Below are 26744 nucleotides of genomic sequence, written 5' to 3' on the forward strand. Positions count from 1 at the left end.
GAAAAGATTCACTTGGTTTTATTCTGTAAAAAGTAGTAAACGTTATATCCCTCCTAATTTATGATAAGGAGCTGAACTGGCATATTGTAAATGTTGTTGAACTTAAGTAATAAAAGTGAGTGACGTGCGGTTATCTAGTGTTCATGACGATTGTGTCGTCATCTGTGTTCTTGGTCAACAAGAATGTGTGAAACTGCCGATTATTACGGTGTTGCTCCTTCTACTGATAGATAAAGTTTCCACTAAGCAATAACTTCATTGACCTTCTATGTAAAATGCTTCAAAGTATTCAGGCTGCATGCAGCCTTCTTTAAACAATATTTTAATAATTTTAACATTTGTTTAGCGCTTTTCTTCTGTGGGACTTAAAGAGACTCTGTAACAATTTTTTCAGCCTTAGTTCTTCTATCCTATGAGTTCCTATGCCTGTTCTAATGTGCTGGGGCTTACTGCAGCTCTTCCTAATTACACTGTCTCTGTAATAAATCAATGTATCTTTCCTCTGTCCTGTTTGTCGGGCTAAGGCTTTGATTGTGTGGAATGTGCAGGGCTACTTGTGATTGGTAGAAGCGATACACACCCGCTGCAGGCCCCCTGCATACTCACACACTATGCTTAGCTGAGCCTATTAGAAGCTGGTTAGTTTGTTTGTAAACATTGCCTAAAACTGTTAATTACAAGCCAGGATTGCAGCAGAGAGTGGCAGAAACAGCACAGAGGGGCACAGGAGAAAATAAGGAATAGAATGGTATGCTTTTTAGTGTAAGAATATTAGAGTACAGATTCTCTTTAAAGCACTTGAGAGCTGTACCACTAAGTGTGCACTCAATAGGCCACCCTGCAGTATTAAAGGCTTACTGGAAAGGTGCTGGCTTACTGAATATGAGCCAAGATTTGAACCCTGGTCTCCTGTGTCAGAGGCGGTGCCCTTAACCAGTACAGTATCATCCACAATTACATTGCCTTAATATCTTTGGAAATACCGCTAGCGTGGGTTTTGGACAGGAGACCGCATGCATTTGGCAGTTTGCCGCGTCACCTTTTCTTCCAGTACACAAACTCGAAGCATGCTACATTTTGATGCATTTTGCACTTCCATTATAGACCACAAAAGTTTATAGAAATGCATTAAAACACTTATCTTTGTGCTTAGATTAGAAACACAGACATAATCAAAACACATACAGTGATGTGAAAAACTATTTGCCCCCTTCCTGATTTCTTATTCTTTTGCATGTTTGTCACACTTAAATGTTTCTGCGCATCAAAAACCGTTAACTGTTAGTCAAAGATAACATAATTGAACACAAAATGCAGTTTTTTAAATGATGGTTTTTATTATTTAGTGAGAAAAAAAAACTCAAAACCTACATGGCCCTGTGTGAAAAAGAAATTGCCCCCTGAACCTAATAACTGGTTGGGCCACCCTTAGCAGCAATAACTGCAATCAAGCGTTTGCGATAACTTGCAATGAGTCTTTTACAGCGCTCTGGAGGAATTTTGGCCCACTCATCTTTGCAGAATTGTTGTAATTCAGCTTTATTTGAGGGTTTTCTAGCATGAACCGCCTTTTTAAGGTCATGCCACAACATCTCAATAGGATTCAGGTCAGGACTTTGACTAGCAGCAAGAAAAGTGATCCCTCAGCTCTACCGCAAAGTAATAGATATACCAGGGAGTCAACCAGTCCAAACCTGGATCCCTCTTAGGTGTGTGACATTCACAGCAGCAAAGACAGAATGACTGGGTCTCCACCTGGATTTGTGCAAAAATGCTGGTTTATTGTACCATAGTAATAGAAAAAACACACGATGTTTCGGCCAGCGGCCTTTATCAAGTGTTACACACACTGAGTGAAAACTCACATATAAATCACAAATTGTGTCTTAAAACACACCCCTAAGGGCGGGCACTTACTTAATTAGAGAGATTTAAAACAACAGCACATGGAATTATTATTATTATTTAGTATTTATATAGCGCCGACATATTACGCAGCGCTGTACAGTGTGTATATATATATGGAATAAAGTAGGTCACAAGAAACATCTTAAATTCCAATCCTCATTAAGTCCATCTGGGACCAAAGTGTTTAACCTACTGATCCATCTACTTTCCCTTCTTAGGAAGGTTGTTTCATTGTCCATTCCTTCTCCAGCTTTGACTTTCTCCAATACACACCATCTTAAGTCGCTCACCATGTGGTTGCAATCATAAAAATGTTTACCTACAGGGGAATAAAAATTCTTTTCAGGATCATTGATGTACTTCCTGTACAATCTTATGTCACTCCTATGTAGTGTTGGGCGAACATCTAGATGTTCGGGTTCGGGCCGAACAGGCCGAACATGGCCGCGATGTTTGGGTGTTCGACCCGAACTCCGAACATAATGGAAGTCAATGGGGACCCGAACTTTTGTGCTTTGTAAAGCCTCCTTACATGCTACATACCCCAAATTTACAGGGTATGTGCACCTTGGGAGTGGGTACAAGAGGGAAAAAAAATTAGCAAAAAGAGCTTATAGTTTTTGAGAAAATCGATTTTAAAGTTTCAAAGGGAAAACTGTCTTTTAAATGCGGGAAATGTCTGTTTTCTTTGCACAGGTAACATGCTTTTTGTCGGCATGCAGTCCTAAATGTAATACATATAAGAGGTTCCAGGAAAAGGGACCGGTAACGTTAACCCAGCAGCAGCACACGTGATGGAACAGGAGGAGGGTGGCGCAGGAGGAGAAGGCCACGCTTTGAGACACAACAACCCAGGCCTTGCATGAGGACAAGAAGCGTGCGGATAGCAATTTGCATTTTGTCGCCATGCAGTCATAAATGTAATACAGATGAGAGGTTCAATAAACAGGGACCGGAAACGCTAACCCATCACAGATGTTCATTGTTCATGTTACTTGGTTGGGGTCCGGGAGTGTTGCGTAGTCGTTTCCAATCCAGGATTGATTCATTTTAATAACGATGGCTGCCGGGCAAGCCAGCACCTCTATTGCGTACATTGCCAGTTTGTGCCAGGTGTCTAGCTTCGATACCCAATAGTTGAAGGGTGCAGATGGATTGTTCAACACAGCTACGCCATCTGACATGTAGTCCTTGACCATCTTCTCCAGGCGATCGGTGTTGGAGGTGGATCTGCACGCTTGCTGTTCTGTGTGCTGCTGCATGGGTGTCAGAAAATTTTCCCACTCCAAGGACACTGCCGATACCATTCCCTTTTGGGCACTAGCTGCGGCTTGTGTTGTTTGCTGCCCTCCTGGTCGTCCTGGGTTTGCGGAAGTCAGTCTGTCGGCGTACAACTGGCTAGAGGAGGGGGAGGATGTCAATCTCCTCTCTAAAGTCTCCACAAGGGCCTGCTGGTATTCTTCCATTTTGACCTGTCTGGCTCTTTCTTCAAGCAGTTTTGGAACATTGTGTTGGTACCGTGGATCCAGAAGGGTATAAACCCAGTAATTGGTGTTGTCCAGAATGCGCACAATGCGTGGGTCGCGTTCAATGCAGTCCTAGGCCGAAGAGGTCATAGCCTAGGGTCACAAAACCTGTTTATTTGGGCAATTTCAATGGTGGCGACTGGCGAGTCTGACGTACATAAATCGCAGCAATGGCTGTTAGCAACGTCTGAATCTCACGAAATGTTTCATGCAGGTAGAAGACATATTGTTAGACTTGGATTCCAAAGATGGGGTCCCTACATCTCTGCAAACCAGAGTTACAGGGCTCCAAATTTGGTAAAATCCCCTATAGGCTTTCATTGGGCCTCCTATTTACAGTTCCAAAATCTCACATCTTTTCAAAGGGCAATTACTCAGCAGTGGCAAATTTTCTAGCATTGTAGGGACCCTTAGGGGGAACATGACTGGTGAGTTTCGGGCCCCTAGGCCAAAGAGGTCATAGCCTAGGGTCACAAAAACCTGTTTATTTGGGCTATTTCAATGGTAGTGATGGTGACGTACATAAATCGCAGCAATGGCCGTTAGCAAAGTCTGAATCTCACGAAATGTCTCATGCAGGTAGAAGACATATTGTTAGACTTGGATTCCAAAGATGGGGTCCCTACATCTCTGCAAACCAGAGTTACAGGGGTCCAAAATTGGTAAAATCCCCCATAGGATTTCATTGCCTCCCTATTTCACTTTCCAAAATCTCACATCTTTTCAAAGGGCAATGGCTCAGCAGTACCAAATTTTCTAGCATTGTAGGGACCCTTAGGGGGATCATGACTGGTGAGTTTTGCCACTGCTGAGCCATTGCCCTTTGAAATGGTGTGAGATTTTGGAACGGTAAATGGGAGGCCCAATGAAAGCCTATGGGGGATTTTACCAATTTTGGACCCCTGTAACTCTGGTTTGCAGAGATGTAGGGACCCCATCTTTGGAATCCAAGTCTAACAATATGTCTTCTACCTGCATGAGACATTTCGTGAGATTCAGACTTTGCTAACGGCCATTGCTGCGATTTATGTACGTCAGACTCGCCAGTCGCCACCATTGAAATTGCCCAAATAAACAGGTTTTGTGACCCTAGGCTATGACCTCTTCGGCCTAGGACTGCATTGAACGCGACCCACGCATTGTGCGCATTCTGGACAACACCAATTACTGGGTTTATACCCTTCTGGATCCACGGTACCAACACAATGTTCCAAAACTGCTTGAAGAAAGAGCCAGACAGGTCAAAATGGAAGAATACCAGCAGGCCCTTGTGGAGACTTTAGAGAGGAGATTGACATCCTCCCCCTCCTCTAGCCAGTTGTACGCCGACAGACTGACTTCCGCAAACCCAGGACGACCAGGAGGGCAGCAAACACAAGCCGCAGCTAGTGCCCAAAAGGGAATGGTATCGGCAGTGTCCTTGGAGTGGGAAAATTTTCTGACACCCATGCAGCAGCACACAGAACAGCAAGCGTGCAGATCCACCTCCAACACCGATCGCCTGGAGAAGATGGTCAAGGACTACATGTCAGATGGCGTAGCTGTGTTGAACAATCCATCTGCACCCTTCAACTATTGGGTATCGAAGCTAGACACCTGGCACAAACTGGCAATGTACGCAATAGAGGTGCTGGCTTGCCCGGCAGCCAGTGTTATGTCGGAACGCTGTTTCAGTGCTGCCGGAGGCATCGTCACAGATCGGCGGTGTATCCGCCTCTCCACAGAAAATGCAGACCGTCTGACTCAAATTAAAATGAATCAATCCTGGATTGGAAACGACTACGCAACACTCCCGGACCCCAACCAAGTAACATGAACAATGAACATCTGTGATGGGTTAGCGTTTCCGGTCCCTGTTTATTGAACCTCTCATCTGTATTACATTTATGACTGCATGGCGACAACATGCAAATTGCTATCCGCACGCTTCTTGTCCTCATGCAAGGCCTGGGTTGTTGTGTCTCAAAGCGTGGCCTTCTCCTCCTGCGCCACCCTCCTCCTGTTCCATCACGTGTGCTGCTGCTGGGTTAGCGTTACCGGTCCCTTTTCCTGGAACCTCTTATATGTATTACATTTATGACTGCATGCCGACAAAAAGCATGTTACCTGTGCAAAGAAAACAGACATTTCCCGCATTTAAAAGACAGTTTTCTCTTTGAAACTTTAAAATCGATTTTCTCAAAAACTATAAGCTCTTTTTGCTAATTTTTTTTCCCTCTTGTACCCACTCCCAAGGTGCACATACCCTGTAAATTTGGGGTATGTAGCATATAAGGAGGCTTTACAAAGCACGAAAGTTCGGGTCCCCATTGACTTCCATTATGTTCGGAGTTCGGCCATGTTCGGCCCGAACATCTAGATGTTCGCCCAACACTACACGTGACCCGTTCGGCCAATCACAGCGCTAGCCGAACGTTCGGGTAACGTTCGGCCATGCGCTCTTAGTTCGGCCATATGGCCGAACAGTTTGGCCGAACACCATCAGGTGTTCGGCCGAACCCGAACATCACCCGAACAGGGTGATGTTCTGCAGAACCCGAACAGTGGCGAACACTGTTCGCCCAACACTACTCCTATGCTCATTGATCCTTACTCTGATGGGTCTGGATGTTTGTCCAACATAGCCCATCCCACACGGGCACTTGAGAAAATAAACATTTGGAGTCACACAGGAAAAATTTCCATTAACCTTAATGGGCGTGCCCTTTGTGGGATGAGCTATGTGGTCCCCTCTAATGATACTCCCACAATTTTGACAACTCAAACATGGGAATGTACCGTTTTTTCTTAGGTAAAAACGTCAATGTCTGTTTCGGATTTTTTTTTATATCTGCACGGACCAGCATGGTCATTGATAGAGGCTGACCCATTATTGTCTAAAGTATTTAGACAATTTGTGATTTATATGTGAGTTTTCACTCCGTGTGTGTAACACTTGATAAAGGCCGCTGGCTGAAACGTCGTGTGTTTTTTCTATTACTATGGTACAATAAACCAGCATTTTTGCACAAATCCAGGTGGAGACCCAGGACTTTGACTAGGCCACTCCAAAGTCTTCATTTTGTTTTTCTTCAGCCATTCAGAGGTGGATTTGGGTCATTGTCCTGCCGAAGCACCCAAGATTGCTTCAGCTTGAGTTGACGAACAGATGGCCGGACATTCTCCTTCAGGATTTTTTGGTAGACAGTAGAATTCATGGTTCCATCCATCACAGCAAGCCTTCCAGGTCCTGAAGCAGGAAAACAACCCCAGACCATCACACTGCCACCACCATATTTTACTGTTGGTATGATGTTCTTTTGCTGAAATGCTGTGTTACTTCTATGCCTGATGTAACGGGACACGCACCTTCCAAAAAGTTCCACTTTTGTCTCGTCGGTCCACAAGGTATTTTCCCAAAAGTCTTGGCAATCATTGAGATGTTTTTTAGCAAAATTGAGACGAGCCTTAATGTTGTTTTTGCTTAAGTGGTTTGCGCCTTGGATATCTGCCATGCAGGCCGTTTTTGCCCAGTCTCTTTCTTATGGTTGAGTCGTGAACACTGGCCTTAATTGAGGCAAGTGATGCCTGCAGTTCTTTAGATGTTGTCCTGGGGTCTTTTGTGGCCTCTCGGATGAGTTTTCTCTGCGCTTTTGGCGTAATTTTGGTTGGTTGGCCGGCCACTCCTGGGAAGGTTCATCACTGTTCCATGTTTTTTGCCATTTGTGGATAATGGCTCTCACTGTGGTTTGCTGGAGTCCCAAAGCTTTAGAAATGGCTTTATAACCTTTACCAGACTGATAGATCTCAATTACTTTTGTTCTCATTTGTTCCTGAATTTCTTTGGATCTTGGCATGATGTCTAGCTTTTGAGGTGCTTTTGGTCTACTTCTCTGTGTCCGCTCCTATTTAACCACTTGATGACCCAGCCTTTACCCCCCCCCCCCCTTAAGGACCAGCGCTATTTTTTGTGATCTGTGCTGGGTGGGCTCTGCAGCCCCCAGCACAGATCAGCTGGCACGCAGAGCAATCAGATTGCCCCCCTTTTTCCCCCCTATGGGGATGTGCAGGGGGGGGGGTCTCATCGCTCCTCCTGGCTGGCATGTTGCGGGGGGGCACCTCAAAGCCCCCCTCCGTGGCGAAATTCCCCCCCTCCCTCTCCTCCCTCACCCCTGGTGATCCGGGCTGCACAGGACGCTATCCGTCCTGTGCAGCCAGTGACAGGCTGTCCCCTGTCACATGGCGGCGATCCCCGGCCGCTGATTGGCCGGGGATCGCCGATCTGCCTTACGGAGCAGCGCCGTACAATGTAAACAAAGGAGACAAATGTCTCCTACGTTTACATTTAGTCTGTGAGCCGCAATCAGCGGCTCGCAGGCTATTCACGGAGACACGCTCCGTGATGTAACAGGAAATGGCCGCTCGCGCGAGCGGCCTTTCCTGATTAATTAGGGAGGCACCTGGCGACGCAGATCTGCGTCGCTGGTCCTCCAGCTACCACTTTGCCGCCGCACGGTATGAGTGTGCGGTCGGCAAGTGGTTAAGTGATTTCTTGATTGAAACAGGTGTGGCAGTAATCAGGCCTGGGGGTGACTACAGAAATTAAACTCAGGTGTGATAAACCACAGTTAAGTTATATTTTAACAAAGGGGGGCAATCACTTTTTCACACAGGGCCATGTAGATTTGGAGTTTTGTTTTTGTTTTTTCTCACTAAATAATAAAAACCATCATTTAAAACTGCATTTTGTGTTCAATTATGTTATCTTTGACTAATAGTTAATGGTTTTTGATGAGCAGAAACATTTAAGTGTGACAAACATGCAAAAGAATAAGAAATCAGGAAGGGGGCAAACAGTTTTGCACATCACTGTATAAGGGCTGGTGCACACCAAAACCCGCTAGCAGATCCGCAAAATGCTAGCAGATTTTTAAACGCTTTTTTTTATTTTTCTATGGCGTTTTGCTAGCGTTTTGCGGATTGCTGCTGCGGTTTTCAGTATAGTAGATTTCATATATTGTTACAGTAAAGCTGTTACTGAACAGCTTCTGTAACAAAAACGCCTGCAAAACCGCTCTGAAGTGCCGTTTTTCAGAGCGGTTTGCGTTTTTCCTATACTTAACATTGAGGCAGAAACGCACCCGCAATCCAAAAAATGCCTCACCCAGGCATTTTTCGTTTCTGCAAAACGCCCCCCGCTCTGGTGTGCACCACCCCATTGAGATACATTGACCAAGCAGATCCGCAGCCGCAAGCGGATCTGAAAACGCCCAAAAAGCCGCTCGGTGTGCACCAGCCCTAACTGTGTACATGCAACATGGATAATGTCCGAGGAGTGCATAAAATGCAGGCAAATGCATTACATTTTATTATACAGAAAATTCAGTCAATGGTAAGAACAAGTCCTTAAAGCACAAGCTAAATATAAAATCATAGAGGTTTCAGCAGGGTTTCTGTGCCATAATAAGCAGGTAATATTACAAAGTGGATAAGTCCACACTTTTGCAGCCTCCATGTTAAACTGCAGCAAGGATTAAATACAAAAACAAGAGTAAAGAGGCAGCATTGCAGGTTGAACAGGCCACCTTAAAAGCGACCCACTAATGATACAATCTTGATTGTACAATCTTAAAAGTTCTATAGGAGCCCATTTAGTGATGTACACACAAGATTGCAATATTTTATTTCTGTGTAATATGAATGACTACCTAAAGTATCCATTCAAGGCACATTCACCCAGTTCTACATAGTTTTGATAAGATTGAACAATCAGGATTATATCATTACTGGGCACCTTTACATGATAAAATAACTGTAAAGGTGCCCATACGTCTAGGGATTTTTAGCGGCTGATCGACCAATAGACAGATTTCAATCAGATCAAAAATAGTCATAAACTGTAGGTTGATTGCCAACCAATTTCAGCTTTAAATCTTTCGGTAATCGGTCTCATGATGCCGCCTTGCTGTCCCCCCTCCCCCGAATGTCCGAAATTGGTCACATCGTTGTTCGGACATGTTCTTGGCCGCACCAGTTTTTATCCAATTCAATAATAATTATTGAATTGTATGGTCGTTTGGCCACTAAATCTATAGATGCGTGGCCACCAACTGCCCAGTGACTCAGATTGTGGAGATCAGCACAGCCAGTAAATGTATATGGCCCTTCTCTGCATTTGCTGCAGTGCAGTAGGGATATATAATACTGAAGCGGGGCAGAGTGGCAGCACACTGGTGAGTCATTTGTATAGGCTTTTCATGTAAGGGAGCTCAATTTTTAAAGGCATATTATCTTGAAGGACACAGTCACTTGTGAGAAGTTGCTTTCATACTGTTGCATTATAGCCTGTAGCATTACTCGTGATGACATCTTAGGCTAGGGCCACACTTATCCGTTCAGGATCAGATCCGTTCTAAACAGATCCGTTTTTCTAAACTTAACCCCAATCCCCCCCACCCCCCGTTTTTTCCAAAAATGCAGTCAAGACAGCTGCTATTTTTAACATTGGTATCCGTGGCTCAGTTTTTGATCCGGGCTGAAAAAATGGAGCCACTGATACGTTTACGGGACCAAGTGTTAACCTAGGCTTACTCCGTCATAGTCTCATAAATATAAGCACATTAGCTATTAATGAAGTTATGGCAATACCACGTTAATTGTCATGCCCCAGGGCATAATGATTGTACATCACATTGTCCTGCTAGTAATTGTCACTGAGCATGAAATGGTCCAATTACTGTGATCTTAAGGCTGGCAGCATGGTGATGGCCGTTCCTCTGTAAATTGCTTTTCTTGTGATATACACACACACACACACACACCTGATGTTCCTGCTATCACAAAAGCCCATCTCTGTATTTATAGTGAAATAGTATAAATAGTTAAAGTGAACAAAATGCAGCTTCCATTTTGTGTTTCTGTATTACAGCAGTCACCGTGAGCTTACCAGCTGATTCTTCTGTTTCTTTTTTTTTAGGCAACCATGAAGCTACTCAGTGGGATGACATTACTTGCATTACGCAGCCTCAGCAGGCCGCATCGGTAAGTACTGATGTCAGACAATAAAGCCCATCTATCAGGACTCAGCAATGTTTTTGCCACCAATTAGGGTTTCTTTGGGTGGTACTTTTTGCTAAGAATTATTTTATTTTATATGCCTTTTTAAAGGGAATAATAAGATTTAAAAAATCATTATTTCTGTTTTCAGCCATTATAGTTAAAAAAAATAAATACATTCTACTTGTGTCCCAGGTACAATGTGTGGCGACAATATTCTATTTGGAAATAAAGGTGCATTTTTACATTTAGTATTTTTGGTTTTCGAATTGTACTCTATCAATAATTAAAAGCCCTAATTTGCAAAAATATCAATAATATACCCTCATAACATACATTCTAAGTCCCTAACGAAACAATTTATGTATTTTAAAATTTGTAACTTTGGCTTTTTCTTCTTTTTTATAATTTTTTTTTTTTTTTTTTTTTTTTTTTTTATTATGGTAGCGAATTAGGTTAGGGTGGCATAAATGGGTGGGTTTAATGTGCTTATGTATGAATATTTTTATGATTAACTTATTATTTTTTGACCACTAGATAGACCCTGCTTCGGAAGCTGAATCGCAGCTTCCTAAGCCAAACCAAAAGCAGAAGCTTGTGGGATTTTTCTTATACCTGTGCTTGCAATGAATGAACTCTGCTGTTCATTGCAGCAGAGTTCACTCATAAATTGGGACTTTAGGCACTCTGGTTTTGGGAACACTTGTTCGCATTCACCAATCTGGGATCTAACTACAGGAAATGAGCACGTGGTGCCCACAGAAGTCAGAAGAAGAGTATATGTGCCCCTGGGAGGGGAACCGTACTTCTGCAGTGCAGTGGGGGTATACTGCCGCGATCACAGCTAAAGGTTAAATTGGAGGACATAAATTATACCACGCTAACCAGTGGTGTTGGCTAGTGACAGTACAAACCTGACCAGAAAGAAATTTGTCAGTCACTGGATTAACTGAATGTCATGGAGCAGTTCTCCACCATTACACAGGTCTTCCCAGTGAGAAACAGCTGAATGAGACATGTCATTTCTCGGGTGTATTAATTGTGCCTAGATGACTGCTCCAGTGTAGTTCAGTGATTCTTAATGACAGTGAGTGAGTTTTCCAGCACTTTCCAAAGGAGCAGAGCACAAGACACTGTGGTGAAAGCCTTACCTTGTTTATACAGGTGGTTTAGAGCAGGGCTTTTCAATCTTTTCACTAATTGTATCACTTTTATCACCTGAAAATTTACAAGTACCACCCGTGTGCCTGCGCAGTAGAGTGCACCCGATCAGGCTTAGCTGTTTCCACCAGAATCCAAGCGGAGACCTGCTACTGCGTTTACGGGTATGCGGACAAGGAGATGTTTGGGCGTCCTATCGCTGGATCCCCTCTACTGTGGAGGAATGGGGAAGCCTCTTTAGCCCCCGAGGCCCTCGCTGTGCTTCCCTGCAGAATAGTTCAGACCTCAGATCAGCAGTAACCTCTCTATCACTATGCACCGTTCGCCTGGCTGTCTCTTCACCACTGATCTGAGGTCTGAAGTAAGCTGCAGGGCAGCACAGAGAGGAGTGAGCGAGGGGAGCTTAACTTTGTGGAGGCAAGATGGGACCAGGACAAGTGGCAGGCAAACCTGAGGTGTACCACCTGGCTCACAGCAAAGTACCACTGGTGGTACGCGTACCACAGGTTGAAAAGCCCTGGTTTAGAGCACCACCCATTAGTGCCACGCATGTTACTAGGTTAACTTACATTGCTGTGGTAATGCATGTGCCGCTAATGGGGTAATTGGCAATGCTCCCCTGGCATTAGTGATGGTAAAATTGCCTTGCACTCCGTTTGCACGGCAACGCTATTGTTGCATTGAGCCTCAGAGTGTGTGTGTGTGTGTGTGTGTGTGTGTGTGTGTGTGTACGGTGCTAAAACAGTAAATTGAATAGACCTGTGCCCCACAAACAAAAATTAAGTAGACGTGGCCACAGAGGAAAAAATTGGCTCCCATGCTAGGTAGCTATTTGAAGTCCCCCTAGTCAGTAGTAGTAGAAGCAAGCCATCTGAGCCCGCAGACAGCAGTGTTAGGCATGTGTGCCCCCTAAAAAGTATTGTGTAGTGATGTAGGCAGTGAGAATGCCATGTAATGTCTGCCACATAAAGGAGCTTTTGACATTCTCCACGTGCTTCTTTATTTAGATAAGTCTTCCAAACCTGCTAGGCCACAACTCATTTTATGGATTAATCTAAATGTAAAGGAATTTATTCAGGACACTTCTGCAAACCCATTCAACAAGATCTTATTTTATGCAATTCAAGAAAGTTCAGATACCGAAATTTCTTTACCAGATGAATATCTGTGTATTGTTTGGTCTTGTCTCCTGTGTACAGCTTGTAGTAGAATTCCATGGTGCATTACTGTTATCTCCCAGGCTAGTTACATCAAATAGTCTTGAAATATATTTTCCTTCGCCTTGAGTTGACTTGTAATAGTTCTGTATCTTGATAGGAGTTTGACTGATCCTTTAAAAAGCATGGTTTTTCTCAGAAGGAATTTTTGTGAGGACCTGTCAGCAGGGGCGTAGTTAGAAATGACTGGGCCCCATAGCAAAAAATTTTTATAGGCCCCCCCCACGCCCTTCCAACCCCACGGACCTTGGACCTCCCACCCAAACATTCCTCCAGGACCCTCCACCCCAACATTCCCACACCCCTCTAAGTACAGTATAAGTAGCCAGGTCTATAGGTGTCCCAGGGGTCTAGTCCTGGGAAAAGAAGTGAGTCGACTCACTTGGAGAACCTTCGCGCGGCGCGCCAAAAAATGGGCGTTGTCAAGCACACGGTGGGCGTGGTCATGGGTGGGGCCAAATATACATGACCTTAGCATTGATGTAAAAGGTCTGCCAAGGAAGTTTGAGCTCTGCCGTAGTGTATCCCCCAAAAATTGATGTAATCTGACAGCATTTCACCAAAAAGACACATAATCTGGTAGAAGTTCCTCCAAAATACAGATAATATGGAAGTGGTTCCCTCAAAATAGACAATGTGGCAGCAGCAGCTCCACCAACATACACATAATCTGGAAGCAGTTCCCCAAAATACGCGAAACCTGGCAGTGGATCACCCAAAATACACGTAACACCCAAAAGACATAATCTGACAGTAGTGGTCCCCCAAACATACACAATCTGGCAGCAGTTCCCTAAAATACACGTAATTTGGCAGCAGCCGTTCCCCTAACATACACATAATCTGGCAGCTGTTCCCCAAAATACATAACAGCGGTTCCACAAAAATGCAGATAATCTGACAGCAGTTCCCCCAAAATATGTACCCCCAGGTAGCCAGGTCTATAGGTGTCCCCAGTATAAGTAGCCATGAGTATAGTAGTCCCCAGTATATGTAGCCAGAGGTATAGTTGCCTAGTATATGTAGCCAGGGGTATATGTGCCCAGTATATGTAGCCAGTGGGATATGTCCCCAGTATATGTAGGCAGGGGTATATGTCCCCAGTATATGTAGGCAGGGGTATATGTCCCCAGTATATGTCCCCAGTATATGTAGGCAGGGGTATATGTCCCCAGTATATGTAGGCAGGGGTATATATGCCCAGTATATGTAGGCAGGTGTATATGTCCCCAGTATATGTAGGCAGGTGTATATGTCCCCAGTATATGTAGGCAGGTGTATATGTCCCCAGTATATGTAGGCAGGGGTATATGTCCCCAGTATATGTAGGCAGGGGTATATGTCCCCAGTATATGTAGGCAGGTGTATATGTCCCCAGTATATGTAGGCAGGGGTATATGTCCCCAGTATATGTAGGCAGGGGTATATGTCCCCAGTATATGTAGGCAGGGGTATATGTCCCTAGTATATGTAGGCAGGGGTATATGTCCCCAGTATATGTAGGCAGGGGTATATGTCCCCAGTATATGTAGGCAGGGGTATATGTCCCCAGTATATGTAGGCAGGGGTATATGTGGCCAGTATATGTAGGCAGGGGTATATGTGCCCAGTATATGTAGGCAGGGGTATATGTCCCCAGTATATGTAGGTAGGGGTGTATATGTCCCCAGTATATGTAGGCAGGTGTATATGTCCCCAGTATATGTAGGCAGGTGTATATGTCCCCAGTATATGTAGGCAGGGGTATGTCCCCAGTATATGTAGGCAGGTGTATATGTAGGCAGGTGTATATGTGCCCAGGTAGCCAGGTGTGCCCCCAGCCCCCCACCCGGAGGGAGCAGAGCAGGGAAGGCGAGCTATAGGGACAGCGGGGATGGGCGGACATCTCCACCCCCCCCCCCCCCATCCCTCACCTTTGTGCTCCCCTTCCTGCCTCTCCTCTCCGGCGTTTTTAAGTGTCGGCCCGGCGGCGAAAGTGGGCGGAGACTTACCTCGTTCCAGTCGCATGGGACGCTCCGCTCTGTGTGCGGCTAGAAGACCAGACTAGCCGCACACAGAGCGGAGCGTCCCATGCGACTGGAACGCAGGAAGTCTCCGCCCACTTTCGCCGCCGGCCCGACACTTAAAAACGCTGGAGGGGAGAGGCAGGAAGGGGAGCACAAAGGTGAGGGATGGGGGGGGGAGATGTCCGCCCATCCCCGCTGTCCCTATAGCTCGCCTTCCCTGCTCTGCCCCCCTCCACACAAGCCAGGGTGAATGGCGTTCACTTTGAAGAAAAAGTGGGTGGACGCCGTTCACCCGCGTTCACGCAGGACTCGACCCCTGAGGTGTCCCCAGTTTAGGTAATAGTCTGGGGCGTAACTAGAAATTACTGGGCCCCCTTGTGGCAACAGAAATTTAAACTAAATACTGTACAAACGTTTTAACTCATACATGAACATTATGAAAAATCCAAGTTGAAAATAAACTGTGAAGATCAACAATTTCATCCATCCTACTCCTGAAAAATATATTATTATTTTTTTTTTTACAACCTCCCAGTTTTATTTTCTGTTTTTAAAAAGCTAAAAAAGTAGGTTTAATGTTGTTGTCTCATATGATGATGATTCAGCTTTTCCCGTAGTCTCGCCGTTAGCAATCATGTGACCCCCCAACATGACAAATTCAGCAGTCACGAGGCACATAAATAGACAGCATTTCACATAAATAGGCAGAATGCTCCCTTAACCACTTCCCGACCGCCTAACGCACAGAGATGGCCAGGAAGTGGAGCCCGCAAGGACCAGCTCATGCCCAAAGGCGGCGGTCCTTGTAGGGGCATGGGCGGAGCGATTGCGTCATCCGTGACGCGATCCTCCGCCGGCGCCTGTCTCCGCTCACCCGCCGCAACATCCCGCCGGCCATACGGAAGCGCCGGCGGGATGTTAACCCGATGATCGCCGCATACAAAGTGTATAATACACTTTGTATTGTTTACAAAGTGTATTATACAGGCTGCCTCCTGCCCTGGTGGTCCCAGTGTCCGAGGGACCACCAGGGCAGGCTGCAGCCACCCTAGTCTGCACCCAAGCACACTGATCTCCCCCCCCCCCCGCCCCCTGATCGCCCATAGCACCCCTCAGACCCCCCCCCCCCTGCCCACCCCCCAGACCCCTGTTTACACCCAATCACCCCCCTAATCACCCATCAATCACTCCCTGTCACTATCTGTCAACGCTATTTTTTTTTTAACCCTAAACTGCCCCCTGGGGACTCCTGATCACCCCCCCCCCCCTCCTTGTGTACTGTATACTTCTATCCCCCTGATCACCTGTCAATCAACCATCATTCACCCCCTGTCACTGCCACCCATCAATCAGCCCCTAACCTGCACCTTGCGGGCAATCTGATCACCCACCCACACCAATAGATCGCCCGCAGATCCGACGTCAGATCACCTCCCAAGTGCATTGTTTACATCTGTTCTCTTCTCCAAACACCCACTAATTACCCATCACCCCGTCACTGCTATCCATCAGATTAGACCCCTATCTGCCCCTAGGGCACTCAATCACCCGCCCACACCCTCAGAACCCAGCCCTGATCACCTCGCCAGTGCATTGCTTGCATCTATTCCCCCCTAATCACACCTTGAGACACCCATCAATCACCTCCTGTCACCCCCTAGCACACCTACCAATCAGATCAGGCCCTAATTTGCCCCGTGTGGGCTCCTGATCACTCGGCCAAACCCTCAGATCCCCCTCAGACCCCCTTCCGATCACCTCCCCAGTGCATTGATTGCATCTATTTTCCCCTCTAACCACCCCCTGAGACACCCATCAATCACCTCCTGTCACCCCCCTAGCACTCCTATCCATCAGATCAGGCCCAATACAACCTGTCATCTAAAAGGCCACCCTGCTTATGACCGGTTCCACAAAATTCGCCCCCTCATACACCACCTGTCATCAAAATTTGCAGATGCTTATACCGCTGAACAGTCATTTTGAGACATTTGGTTTCCAGACTACTCACGGTTTTGGGCCCGTAAAATGCCAGGGAGGTATAGGAACCCCACAAGTGACCCCATTTTAGAAAAAAGACACCCCAATGTATTCTGTTAGGTGTATGACGAGTTCATAGATTTTATTTTTTGTCAAAAGTTAGCGGAAATTGATTTTTATTGTTTTTTTTCACAAAGTGTCATTTTTCACTAACTTGTGACAAAAAATAAAATCTTCTATGAACTCGCCATACACCTAACGGAATACCTTGGGGTGTCTTCTTTCTAAAATGGGGTCACTTGTGGGGTTCCTATACTGCCCTGGCATTTTAGGGGCCCTAAACCGTGAAGAGTAGTCTAGAAAACAAATGCCTCAAAATGACCTGTGAATAGGACGTTAGGCCCCTTAGCGCACCTAGGCTGCAAAAAAGTGTCACATGTGGTACCGCCGTACTCAGGAGAAGTAGTACAATGTGTTTTGGGGTGTATTTTACACATACCCATGCTGGGTGGGAGAAATAACTCTATAAATGGACAATTGTGTGTAAAAAAAATCAAAAGATTGTCATTTACAGAGGTATTCTCCCACCCAGCATGGGTATGTGTAAAAATACACCCCAAAACACATTATAACACTTCTCCCGAGTATGGCAATACCACATGTGTGGCACTTTTTTGGACCCTAACTGCACTAAGGGGCCCAAAGTCCAATGAGTACCTTTAGGATTTCACAGATCATTTTGCGACATTTTGTTTCAAGACTACTCCTCACGGTTTAGGGCCCCTAAAATGCCAGGGCAGTATAGGAACCCCACAAATGACCCCATTCTAGAAAGAAGACACCCAAAGGTATTCCGTTAGGAGTATGGTGAGTCCATAGAAGATTTTATTTTTTATCACAAGTTAGCGGAAAATGACACTTTGTGAAAAAAAAACAATTAAAATCAATTTCCACTAACTTATGACAAAAAAATAAAAACTTCTATGAACTCACCATACTCCTAATGGAATACCTTGGGGTGTCTTCTTTCTAAAATGGGGTCATTAGTGGGGTTCCTATACTGCCCTGGCATTTTAGGGGCCCTAAACCGTGAGGAGTAGTCTTGAAACAAAATGTCGCAAAATGATCTGTGAAATCCTAAAGGTACTCATTGGACTTTGGGCCCCTTAGTGCAGTTAGGGTCCAAAAAAGTGCCACACATGTGGTATTGCCATACTCGGGAGAAGTAGTATAATGTGTTTTGGGGTGTATTTTTACACATACCCATGCTGGGTGGGAGAATACCTCTGTAAATGACAATCTTTTGATTTTTTTTACACACAATTGTCCATTTATAGAGTTATTTCTCCCACCCAGCATGGGTATGTGTAAAAATACACCCCAAAACACATTGTACTACTTCTCCCGAGTACGGCGATACCACATGTGTGGCACTTTTTTGCAGCCTAACTGCGCTAAGGGGCCCAAAGTCCAATGAGTACCTTTAGAATTTCACAGGTCATTTTGAGAAAGTACGGTGAGTTCATAGAATTTATTTTTTGTCACAAGTTAGCGGAAATTGATTTTTATTGGTCATTTTCCGCTTACTTGTGACAAAAAATAAAATATTTTATGAACTCACCGTACTCCTAACGGAATACCTTGGGGTGTCTTCTTTCTAAAATGGGGTCATTTGTGGGGTTCCTATACTGTCCTGGCATTTTAGGGGCCCTAAACCGTGAGGAGTAGTCTTGAAACGAAATTTCTCAAAATGACCTGTGAAATCCTAAAGGTACTCATTGGACTTTGGGCCCCTTAGCGCAGTTAGGGTGCAAAAAAGTGCCACACATGTGGTATCGCCGTACTCAGGAGAAGTAGTATAATGTGTTTTGGGGTGTATTTTTACACATACCCATGCTGAGTGGGAGAAAGATCTCTGTAAATGGACAATTGTGTGTAAAAAAAATAAAAAAATTGTCATTTACAGATATATTTCTCCCACTCAGCATTGGTATGTGTAAAAATACACCCCAAAACACATTATACTACTTCTGAGTATGACAATACCACATGTGTGGCACTTTTTTGCAGCCTGTCACAGGAGCCCTCAGTGGCTGACCGCACTTAGCCTTCTAAACGATGCCAGCGCACAGATCGTGCGAACTCTGGTCGCAGTCAATGCGCAGGAACCGTTAAGAATTAGCCGCAGACAGCTCAGAAGGGAGCCTGTGAGACACGGGTGATTACAACGTCACCCACTGGTTCAGAGTAAACTGCCACCACCGCGGTTACTATGGGACCGTGGGGCCCACTAACTGACTGACTAATCCTGCGAATAAAACGGTTAAACACACGATATTCTGTCTAGCCAACAACAAACAAACAGTAGCGTATCTTCAGAGACCCGGGATCATTTCTGTGTGTGTGCTGATAAGCAGGGTAGCGGAAAGTGAATGACTTGGAGAAAGTCGTTTATTCACGCAATATAAATAATTAATATATACAGACAATTATGAAAACCAACAATTATGAAAACAGTAATAGCCAGAATGAAAAATAAAAGAAGGGAGAAAAATACTTAGTTCCTGGAAAGATGTCCTTTTTGTGGGAAAAATCAGAGTTCTGGTTTCCAATCAAGTTCAAGCAAAACGGTTTCAAGTTCTTAGAGTTCTTTGTTCAGATGGGTCAGCAAAATGGCCACCAGCCCTATGTCCTCTGGCTGGCAGCAGCTTGTCATGAAGATGGTAAAGGGAGGAATTCCCCGCCCGCCTGCTGGCCAGGTGCTTTTGATGAAGCTGGTTTGGGGGTGTGGCAATGCCGCCCCTCTGAGTCACCCACCAATGACAGTTCATTCCCTCTGAGAGATTTTAGGGCTAAACTTATGAAATGCTGTAACTCCTGAACCATACACGTTATATTTAGGGGGGTAACAGCTTCAGACTTGTTGGAAAATACAGATTAATATGACATCAGACACGGCTAAGCCAGCGGGTCAGGCTCCTGAGAAGATTAATATCTCGATAACCGGATGGTCTATCCCAAGGAATTTCATATCAGCACGATGGCCAGATTTTACCGGACAAGACGATATGAATTTTATAGCTGTGCGACATACGGTTTTCGTATGCCGACAGGAAATCATATCACCCATGCTTTCCTTATTGCCCATGCTCGGTGCCGGATCGGCTGGCTTTCTATGGCCCCCCTGTGGAGCCAGTTTCCTGGTCCTTTTCATGGGGACATCTGCTGTAGGGGGAATGAGCTAGGCCCTGCAGGGAACCCTGCCACGTGCGAGATTCCTGAGTGGTGAGGCATTCATGAGGGGTGAGGGGACTGCTTTGGCTCACAGGGGAACAGATCTCTGGATTTAAAACAACACAAAAATGTCGTTTTCGGATCGCTTGCATGACTGCACAGATCCGACAGGGAGCGATCAGGAAAGCGACTGTGAATTCTCTAGATTCACCTGCGTTTCTCACGGCTATTCCGTGACACAGCCTAACTGCGCTAAGGGGCCCAAAGTCCAATGAGCACCTTTAGGCTTTACAGGGGTGCTTACAAATTAGCACCCCCCAAAATCTGAGGACAGTAAACACACCCCACAAATGACCCCATTTTGGAAAGTAGACACTTCAAGGTATTCAGAGAGGGGCATGGTGAGTCCGTGGCAGATTTCATTTTTTTTTGTCGCAAGTTAGAAGAAATGGAAACTTTTCTTTTTTTTTTTTTTTCTTTTTTTGTCACAAAGTGTCATTTTCCTCTTACTTGTGACAAAAATAATATCTTCTATGAACTCACTATGCCTCTCAGTGAATACTTTGGGATGTCTTCTTTCCAAAATGGGGTCATTTGGGGGGTATTTATACTATCTAGCCCCTCATGAAACATGACAGGGAGTCAGAAAAGTCATAGATGCTTGAAAATGGGAAAATTCACGTTTTGCACCATAGTTTGTAAACGCTATAACTTTTACCCAAACCAATAAATATACACTGAATGGGTTTTTTTTATCAAAGACCTGTAGCACAATAAATTAGGACAAAAATGTATACAGAAATTTTACTTTATTTGAAAAATGTCAGCACAGAAAATTAAAAAAATCTTTTTTTTGACAAAATTCATGTCTTTTTTGATGAATATAATAAAAAGTAAAACTCACAGCAGCAATCAAATAGCACCAAAAGAAAGCTTTATTAGTGACAAGAAAAGGAGCCAAAATTCATTTAGGTGGTAGGTTGTATGAGCGAGCAATAAACCGTGAAAGCTGCAGTGGTCTGAATGGAAAAAAAGTGCCTGGTCCTTAAGGGGGTTAAAGCCCACGGTCCTCAAGTGGTTAATATGGTAGACCCCTCTCACTTGGCTTCTGAATTCTCCTGTACTGGCTGCTGTGCCTGGCAATACTGGTTTTGGCTGGATTGGGGATGATGTGTGGGCTGAAAGGCCTGGCAGTGATGCTGTGGCCTGGCTGGCGGTGATGCTGTGGCTGGGTTGGCTGGCGGTGATGCTGGGCTGTGCTTGGCTGGTTGAAGTAAATGCTGGCCTGACTGGTGGTGATGCTGTGGCCTTTTTGACAGTGATTCTGGGCTGGTTGGCTGGTGGTGATGCTGGGCTGGCTGGCCTGGATAGTTTAGGTAGTGACAGGTGCCCCCTAGTTGAGGTAGCGCCAGGAGCCCCCCAGTTCAGGCAATGACAGGAGCCCCCCAGTTCAGGTAGTGAGGGGGACCTACCAGTTCAGGTAGTGAGTGACAGGGACCCCTAGTTAGGTAGTGACAGGGACCCCCAGGTTAGGTAGTGAGTGACAGGGACCCCCAGGTTAGGTAGTGAGTGACAGGCGCCCCCCCAGGTTAGGTTGTGAGTGACAGGGACACCCAGTTAGGTAGTGAGTGACAGGGACCCCAAGGTTAGGTAGTGAGTGACAGGCGGCACTCCCCCAGGTTAGGTTAGGCCGCCCCTCCCCCCGGGCCCACTCAGGGCCGTTTTTGGGGGCTGGAGGGGTCGCTCCACTGATGCTCCTCTCTCTAGCGCCTGACGTGACTTCCTGTATAAACCGGAAGTGTTGGCAGACACTAGAGGGAGAAACGTCCACGCTGGATCGCACGGAAGGTATGTATCTGCCGCTGCCTGCCGCCTGCATAACCACACTATTTAATGCTGGAGGGGAGCGCAGAGGGGAGAGCTCGAGGTGAGGGAGGGGGGCCAGTCCCCCCTCCCCACCGACGTGCCACCAAGCTCTCCCCTCATGCTGCAACCCCTCCAGGTCCTAGGGGGGGGCATCCTGCTGCGGGCCCCCTGTGACGTAGGTCTTGGGCGAGCCCAATAGCAACCACTATGGTTGCTATGGCGATTCCTACGCCCCTGCCTGTCAGTACTCTAGTCTCTGTGAAACTGCTACTCAAGCATTTGAGGAGGTATGATTTAACTATGCTCTAACCACACGACTGACTGAATAGCTTGGAGGACAATACAAATATCTGAAGCTGATTGCGTTATAGAGGATAGAATATTTAAAACCGTTATAGATACAGTTGATTTGTTTCAATAACCAGTCCAGATAACCACTCCTCTGCATCTGGATGATTCAGAAAGCTGCTTTCCTGACAGCTGCTTCGGTTATCTCCTTCTGTGTTCCACAGTATTATGAGTCAATTACTTTTATGACTTTAATCTTATCATATAAATTGCCGCTGATATGAAAGCCCAGCTTTGGGCTCCACCTCAGCAAACATGTAACTGGTGATCTCTAGGCATGGGTTATATATTTTGGGTGTGCCGTTTACTTCTTTTAGAGGATTTTACGCTATATAACAAATTGAGAGAAAACTATTTTGAGTAAAAAAAAGCAGTGTTTTGATTTAGGTTTTAAGACAGCCAATTATGGAAAAGCAGTCTAATTGTTATGATGTTAACCACTTAAGGACTGCAGTCTTAAAACCCGATTAAGGACCAGACACTTTTTTTTTTCCCATTCAGACCACTGCAGCTTTAACGGTTTATTGCTCGGTCATACAACCTACCACTAATACAGCTTTCTTTTGGTGCTATTTGATTGCTGCTGTGATTTTTAGTTGTTGTTATATTTATCAAAAAAGACATTAATTTTGTCAAAAAAATGATTTTTTTTTAACTTTCTGTGCTGACATGTTTCAAATAAAGTAAAATTTCTATATCATTTTTTGTCTACATTTTTTTGTGCTACATGCCTTTGATCAATAAATAGACACTTATTGGATTTTTTTTGTTTGGGTAAAAGTTATAGCGTTTACAAACTATGGTGCAAAAAGTGAATTTCCCCAGTTTGAAGCATCTCTGACTTTTCTGAGCACCTGTCATGTTTCATGAGGTGCTAGAATTCCAGGATAGTATAAATATCCACCAAATGACCCCATTTTGGAAAGAAGACATCCCAAAGTATTCACTAAGAGGCATGGTGAGTTCATAGAAGATTTTTTTTTTTTTTTTTGACACAAGTTAGCGGAAAATGACACTTTGTGACAAAAACTAAAACTAAAAAAAGTTTCCATTTCTGACAAAAAAAAAATGAAATCTGCCACTAACTCACCATGCACCTCTCTGAATACTTTGGGGTGTCTACTTTCCAAATGGGGTCATTTGTGGGGTGTGTTTACCAGGGCTGTGGAGTCTTGAGTTGGAGTCGGGGCAATTTTGAGTCGGAGTCGTTGATTTCATAAACTGAGGAGTCGCAGTCTGATGATTTTTGTACAAAATCAACAGCCCTGTTAAGTATTAGACTAAGGAGTCTGAGCCATTTTGGGTACCCGGAGTTGGAGTCGGAGTCGTGGTTTCATAAACTGAGGAGTCGGAGTCGAAAGATTTTTGTTCCGACTCCACAGCCCTGGTGTTTACTGTCCTGGCATTTTGGTGGGTGCTAAATTGTAAGCACCACTGTAAAGCTTTTGTACATGGCGAGGAAAGGAACAGCGCTACTTAAAAACAGATAGCATCCTTAAGACTACCTGCTTGAGAGTGCAAGCCCCACTAGTGGGATAAAATACACACCCAGCATTCAAATAAAATGCACCTGTTTTCCGTAATAGCTTGCATGCAACGTAAGCACTCGTCCCTCCCACTGCGAAGAAGTCATCCCCCATGGGAGGGGCCCTAACACTAACTAATCCTAAATTATGCATATGAATAGCCTGGGTGCGCTACCAAGTAAAAATTCAAAATTGTGCAAAGGTGGATCAGCGCATCACCAGGCCGCCTCCAAATGTCCACCAATCAGAGGTGCGCTGAGCCCCCCCCCCCCCCTCCCCCTGGGAGCAGCTGACCAAAGTTACTTACATTTGTACATGGCGAGGAACGGAACAGCGCTACTTAAAAACAGATTGCATCCTTATGACTACCTGCTTGAAAGTGCAAACCCCACTAGTGGGATAAAATACGCATCCAGCATTCAAATAAAATGCACCTGTCTACCATTGGAGGATATTGGTTTCCGTAATGGCGTGTCTACTTTCCAAAATGGGTTAATTTGTGGGGTGTGTTTACTGTCCTGGCATTTTGGGGGGTACTAAATTGTAAGCACCCCTGTAAAGCCTAAAGGTGCCCATAGGACTTTGAGCCCCTTAGCGCACCTATGCTGCAAAATAGTGTCACACATGTGGTATCGCTGTACTCAGGATAAATAGTATAATGTGTTTTGGGGTGTATTTTTACACATACCCATGCGCTCTGTAAATGAGATTTATTTATTTTTTATTTTTTTTTACAAACAATTGTCATTTACAGAGATATTTCTCCCACTCAGCATGGGTATGTGTAAAAATACACCCCAAAACACATTATACTACTTCTCCTGAGTACGGCGATACTACGTGTGGCACTTTTTTTGCAGCCTAGGTGCGCTAAGGGGCTTAACATATGAGTACCTTTAGGATTTCACAGGTCATTTTGAGGCATTTGGTTTTGTAGACTACTTCTCACGGTTTAGGGCCCCTAAAATGCCAGGGCAGATTAGATTGGGATTGCGTATTGTGTGGCATAACTGTTGGTCTCAGCCACAATTAAGTCGTAGAGACCAGCAGTGATCAGAAAAAAAAAGTCTGTCACTGCGGTGGGGTGGGTGCAGTTTAGGACCTGATCTAAAATATAGTGTTGACAGATAGTGACTGGGGGTGATTGATGAGTGATTAGGGGGGTGATTGGGTGCAAACAGTGGTCTGTGGGGGGTGATCAGGAGGGGTCTGAGGGGTGCTGTGGGCGATCAGGGGGCAGGCGGGGCAGGATCAGTGTGCTTGGGTGCTTACATATACAGCTGTCTCCTACCCTGGTGGTCCCTCGATCACTGGGACCACAAGGGCAGGAGGCAGTCTGTATAATACACTTTGTATACATTACAAAGTGTATTATACACTTTGTACAGGGAAATCAGGCTGTTTACAACCCGCAGGCGCTGCTAAATGGGCGGTGGGTTGACGTTGGGGGTGGGCGGAGCCTAATGCCGGCAGATCCCCGGCTGTTCAGTACCCCAGGTGCCGCCACAGATCGCGTTACGCGGTCCTGGGGGTTCCACTTTGCCGCCGCCTATTGGTAGTGGGCGGTCGGCAAATGGTTAAAGAGACACTGAAAAGGAAAAAAAATTTATGCTGAATTGGTTGTGTAGTACGGATAATTACTAGAAGGTTAGTAGCAAAGAAAATATTCTCATATTTTTATTTTCAGTTTTATATAGTGTTTTTATAACATTGCATCATTCTCTAATATTTGTAGTTTACACACTACTCAGCATTCTAAATGTTTTTACAGAGCAGTCTTGTGAACTATTGACTTGTCCTCTGGAGAGAAAAAGAAAATAGTGTTAGACACTTGAGATAACAAGCTTCAGAAGACAGAGCTTCTGCGACTGATAGGCTTTTTTGCATATATAACTGGAGTTTCTTAACTCTTCCTGTACTGGAAAACATATTAGACTTATGTCTCTGCTTCTATTGTTGTATTTCTTAGCTGTACTACTATTATTATTATTATTATTATTAATTATTGTATTTATAAAGCGCCAACATATTACACAGCGCTGGACAATAAATAGGGATACATACATTGCAACAAGGGGTGACAGACAGAGAGGTAGCAAACGGTTATACAACATAGCACAAGGTTATACATACAATCAGGGTATAAAATGCGGTTTACAGAGACCCGGCAAAACAAGTACGAGTTAGTCCATGAGAAGGGTGTAATTGCTGGGGTAGTAAAATTTAGAAGGACACACTAAGGGAGGGGGGAGGCCCTGCCAAGGCTTACAATCTAAAGGGTGGGGGGACACATAAGGTAGGACTGTGGAAAGGGTGATTGACGGAGAGTTAGTGTGGTAGATGTGGGGTAGGCTACACATTGTTCTACACATACAATTCATTTTATCATAATTTTTTTTCTGCTTCAGTGTCTTTTTAAACTGTTTTTGTGTTATGCCGCAGGTTGCAGAGGCAGATGTATGTGTGGGTGCAGGCCTGTACATATGAGAACACATCCAGAAGAAATTACAGCTCAACAGCCCAACCTAGAATAAGAAGCTGGAAGTTGGGAGCTGCAGCTGCTGGAGCCCTTCTGGGACTGGGCACCTTCCTGACTTATGAGACACACAGGAGAAAAGTAAGGCCCTTTCATCTACTGTAACTTGTATGATTCTCCTATTATACAACTCTCAGACACAACAAACAGAATATGAATTGAAATGCTGTTGGGTGTTCCGACTGCATGAATATTGGGATCAGTATGTAAAAAAAAAAAAAAAAAAAAAAAATCTTCTGCAGTTTTTTTTATTGGAGATTTTTGATGGTAAGTGGAACACTCTGAAACATCAACTTGAAATATTTTTACTTTACACGGACTCTTTTTTTAGAACACAGTAGAATCCCTTTATAGTTATAAACAGGCAAAGTAGTTTACTATATCAGAAATTGTTATACTAA

The 26744-nt window shown here is 44.8% G+C and overlaps 1 protein-coding gene across 8 annotated transcripts in view; it reads left to right on the plus strand.

The window, feature by feature from the left end:
• Positions 1-26744, plus strand: part of SUOX (sulfite oxidase) — a 75123-nt gene that overhangs the window by 42658 nt on the left and 5721 nt on the right. For all 8 annotated transcript variants that reach the window (XM_068267606.1, XM_068267611.1, XM_068267608.1 and 5 more), the window contains 2 exons: positions 10390-10454; positions 26250-26424. In XM_068267606.1, coding sequence (XP_068123707.1) covers positions 10396-10454; positions 26250-26424 — 234 coding nt within the window. In that variant the 5' untranslated portion in view covers positions 10390-10395. The remainder of the gene's footprint in view (positions 1-10389; positions 10455-26249; positions 26425-26744) is intronic.

This window comes from Hyperolius riggenbachi, chromosome 2 (assembly GCF_040937935.1).
Source record: "Hyperolius riggenbachi isolate aHypRig1 chromosome 2, aHypRig1.pri, whole genome shotgun sequence".
NCBI lineage: Eukaryota > Metazoa > Chordata > Amphibia > Anura > Hyperoliidae > Hyperolius > Hyperolius riggenbachi.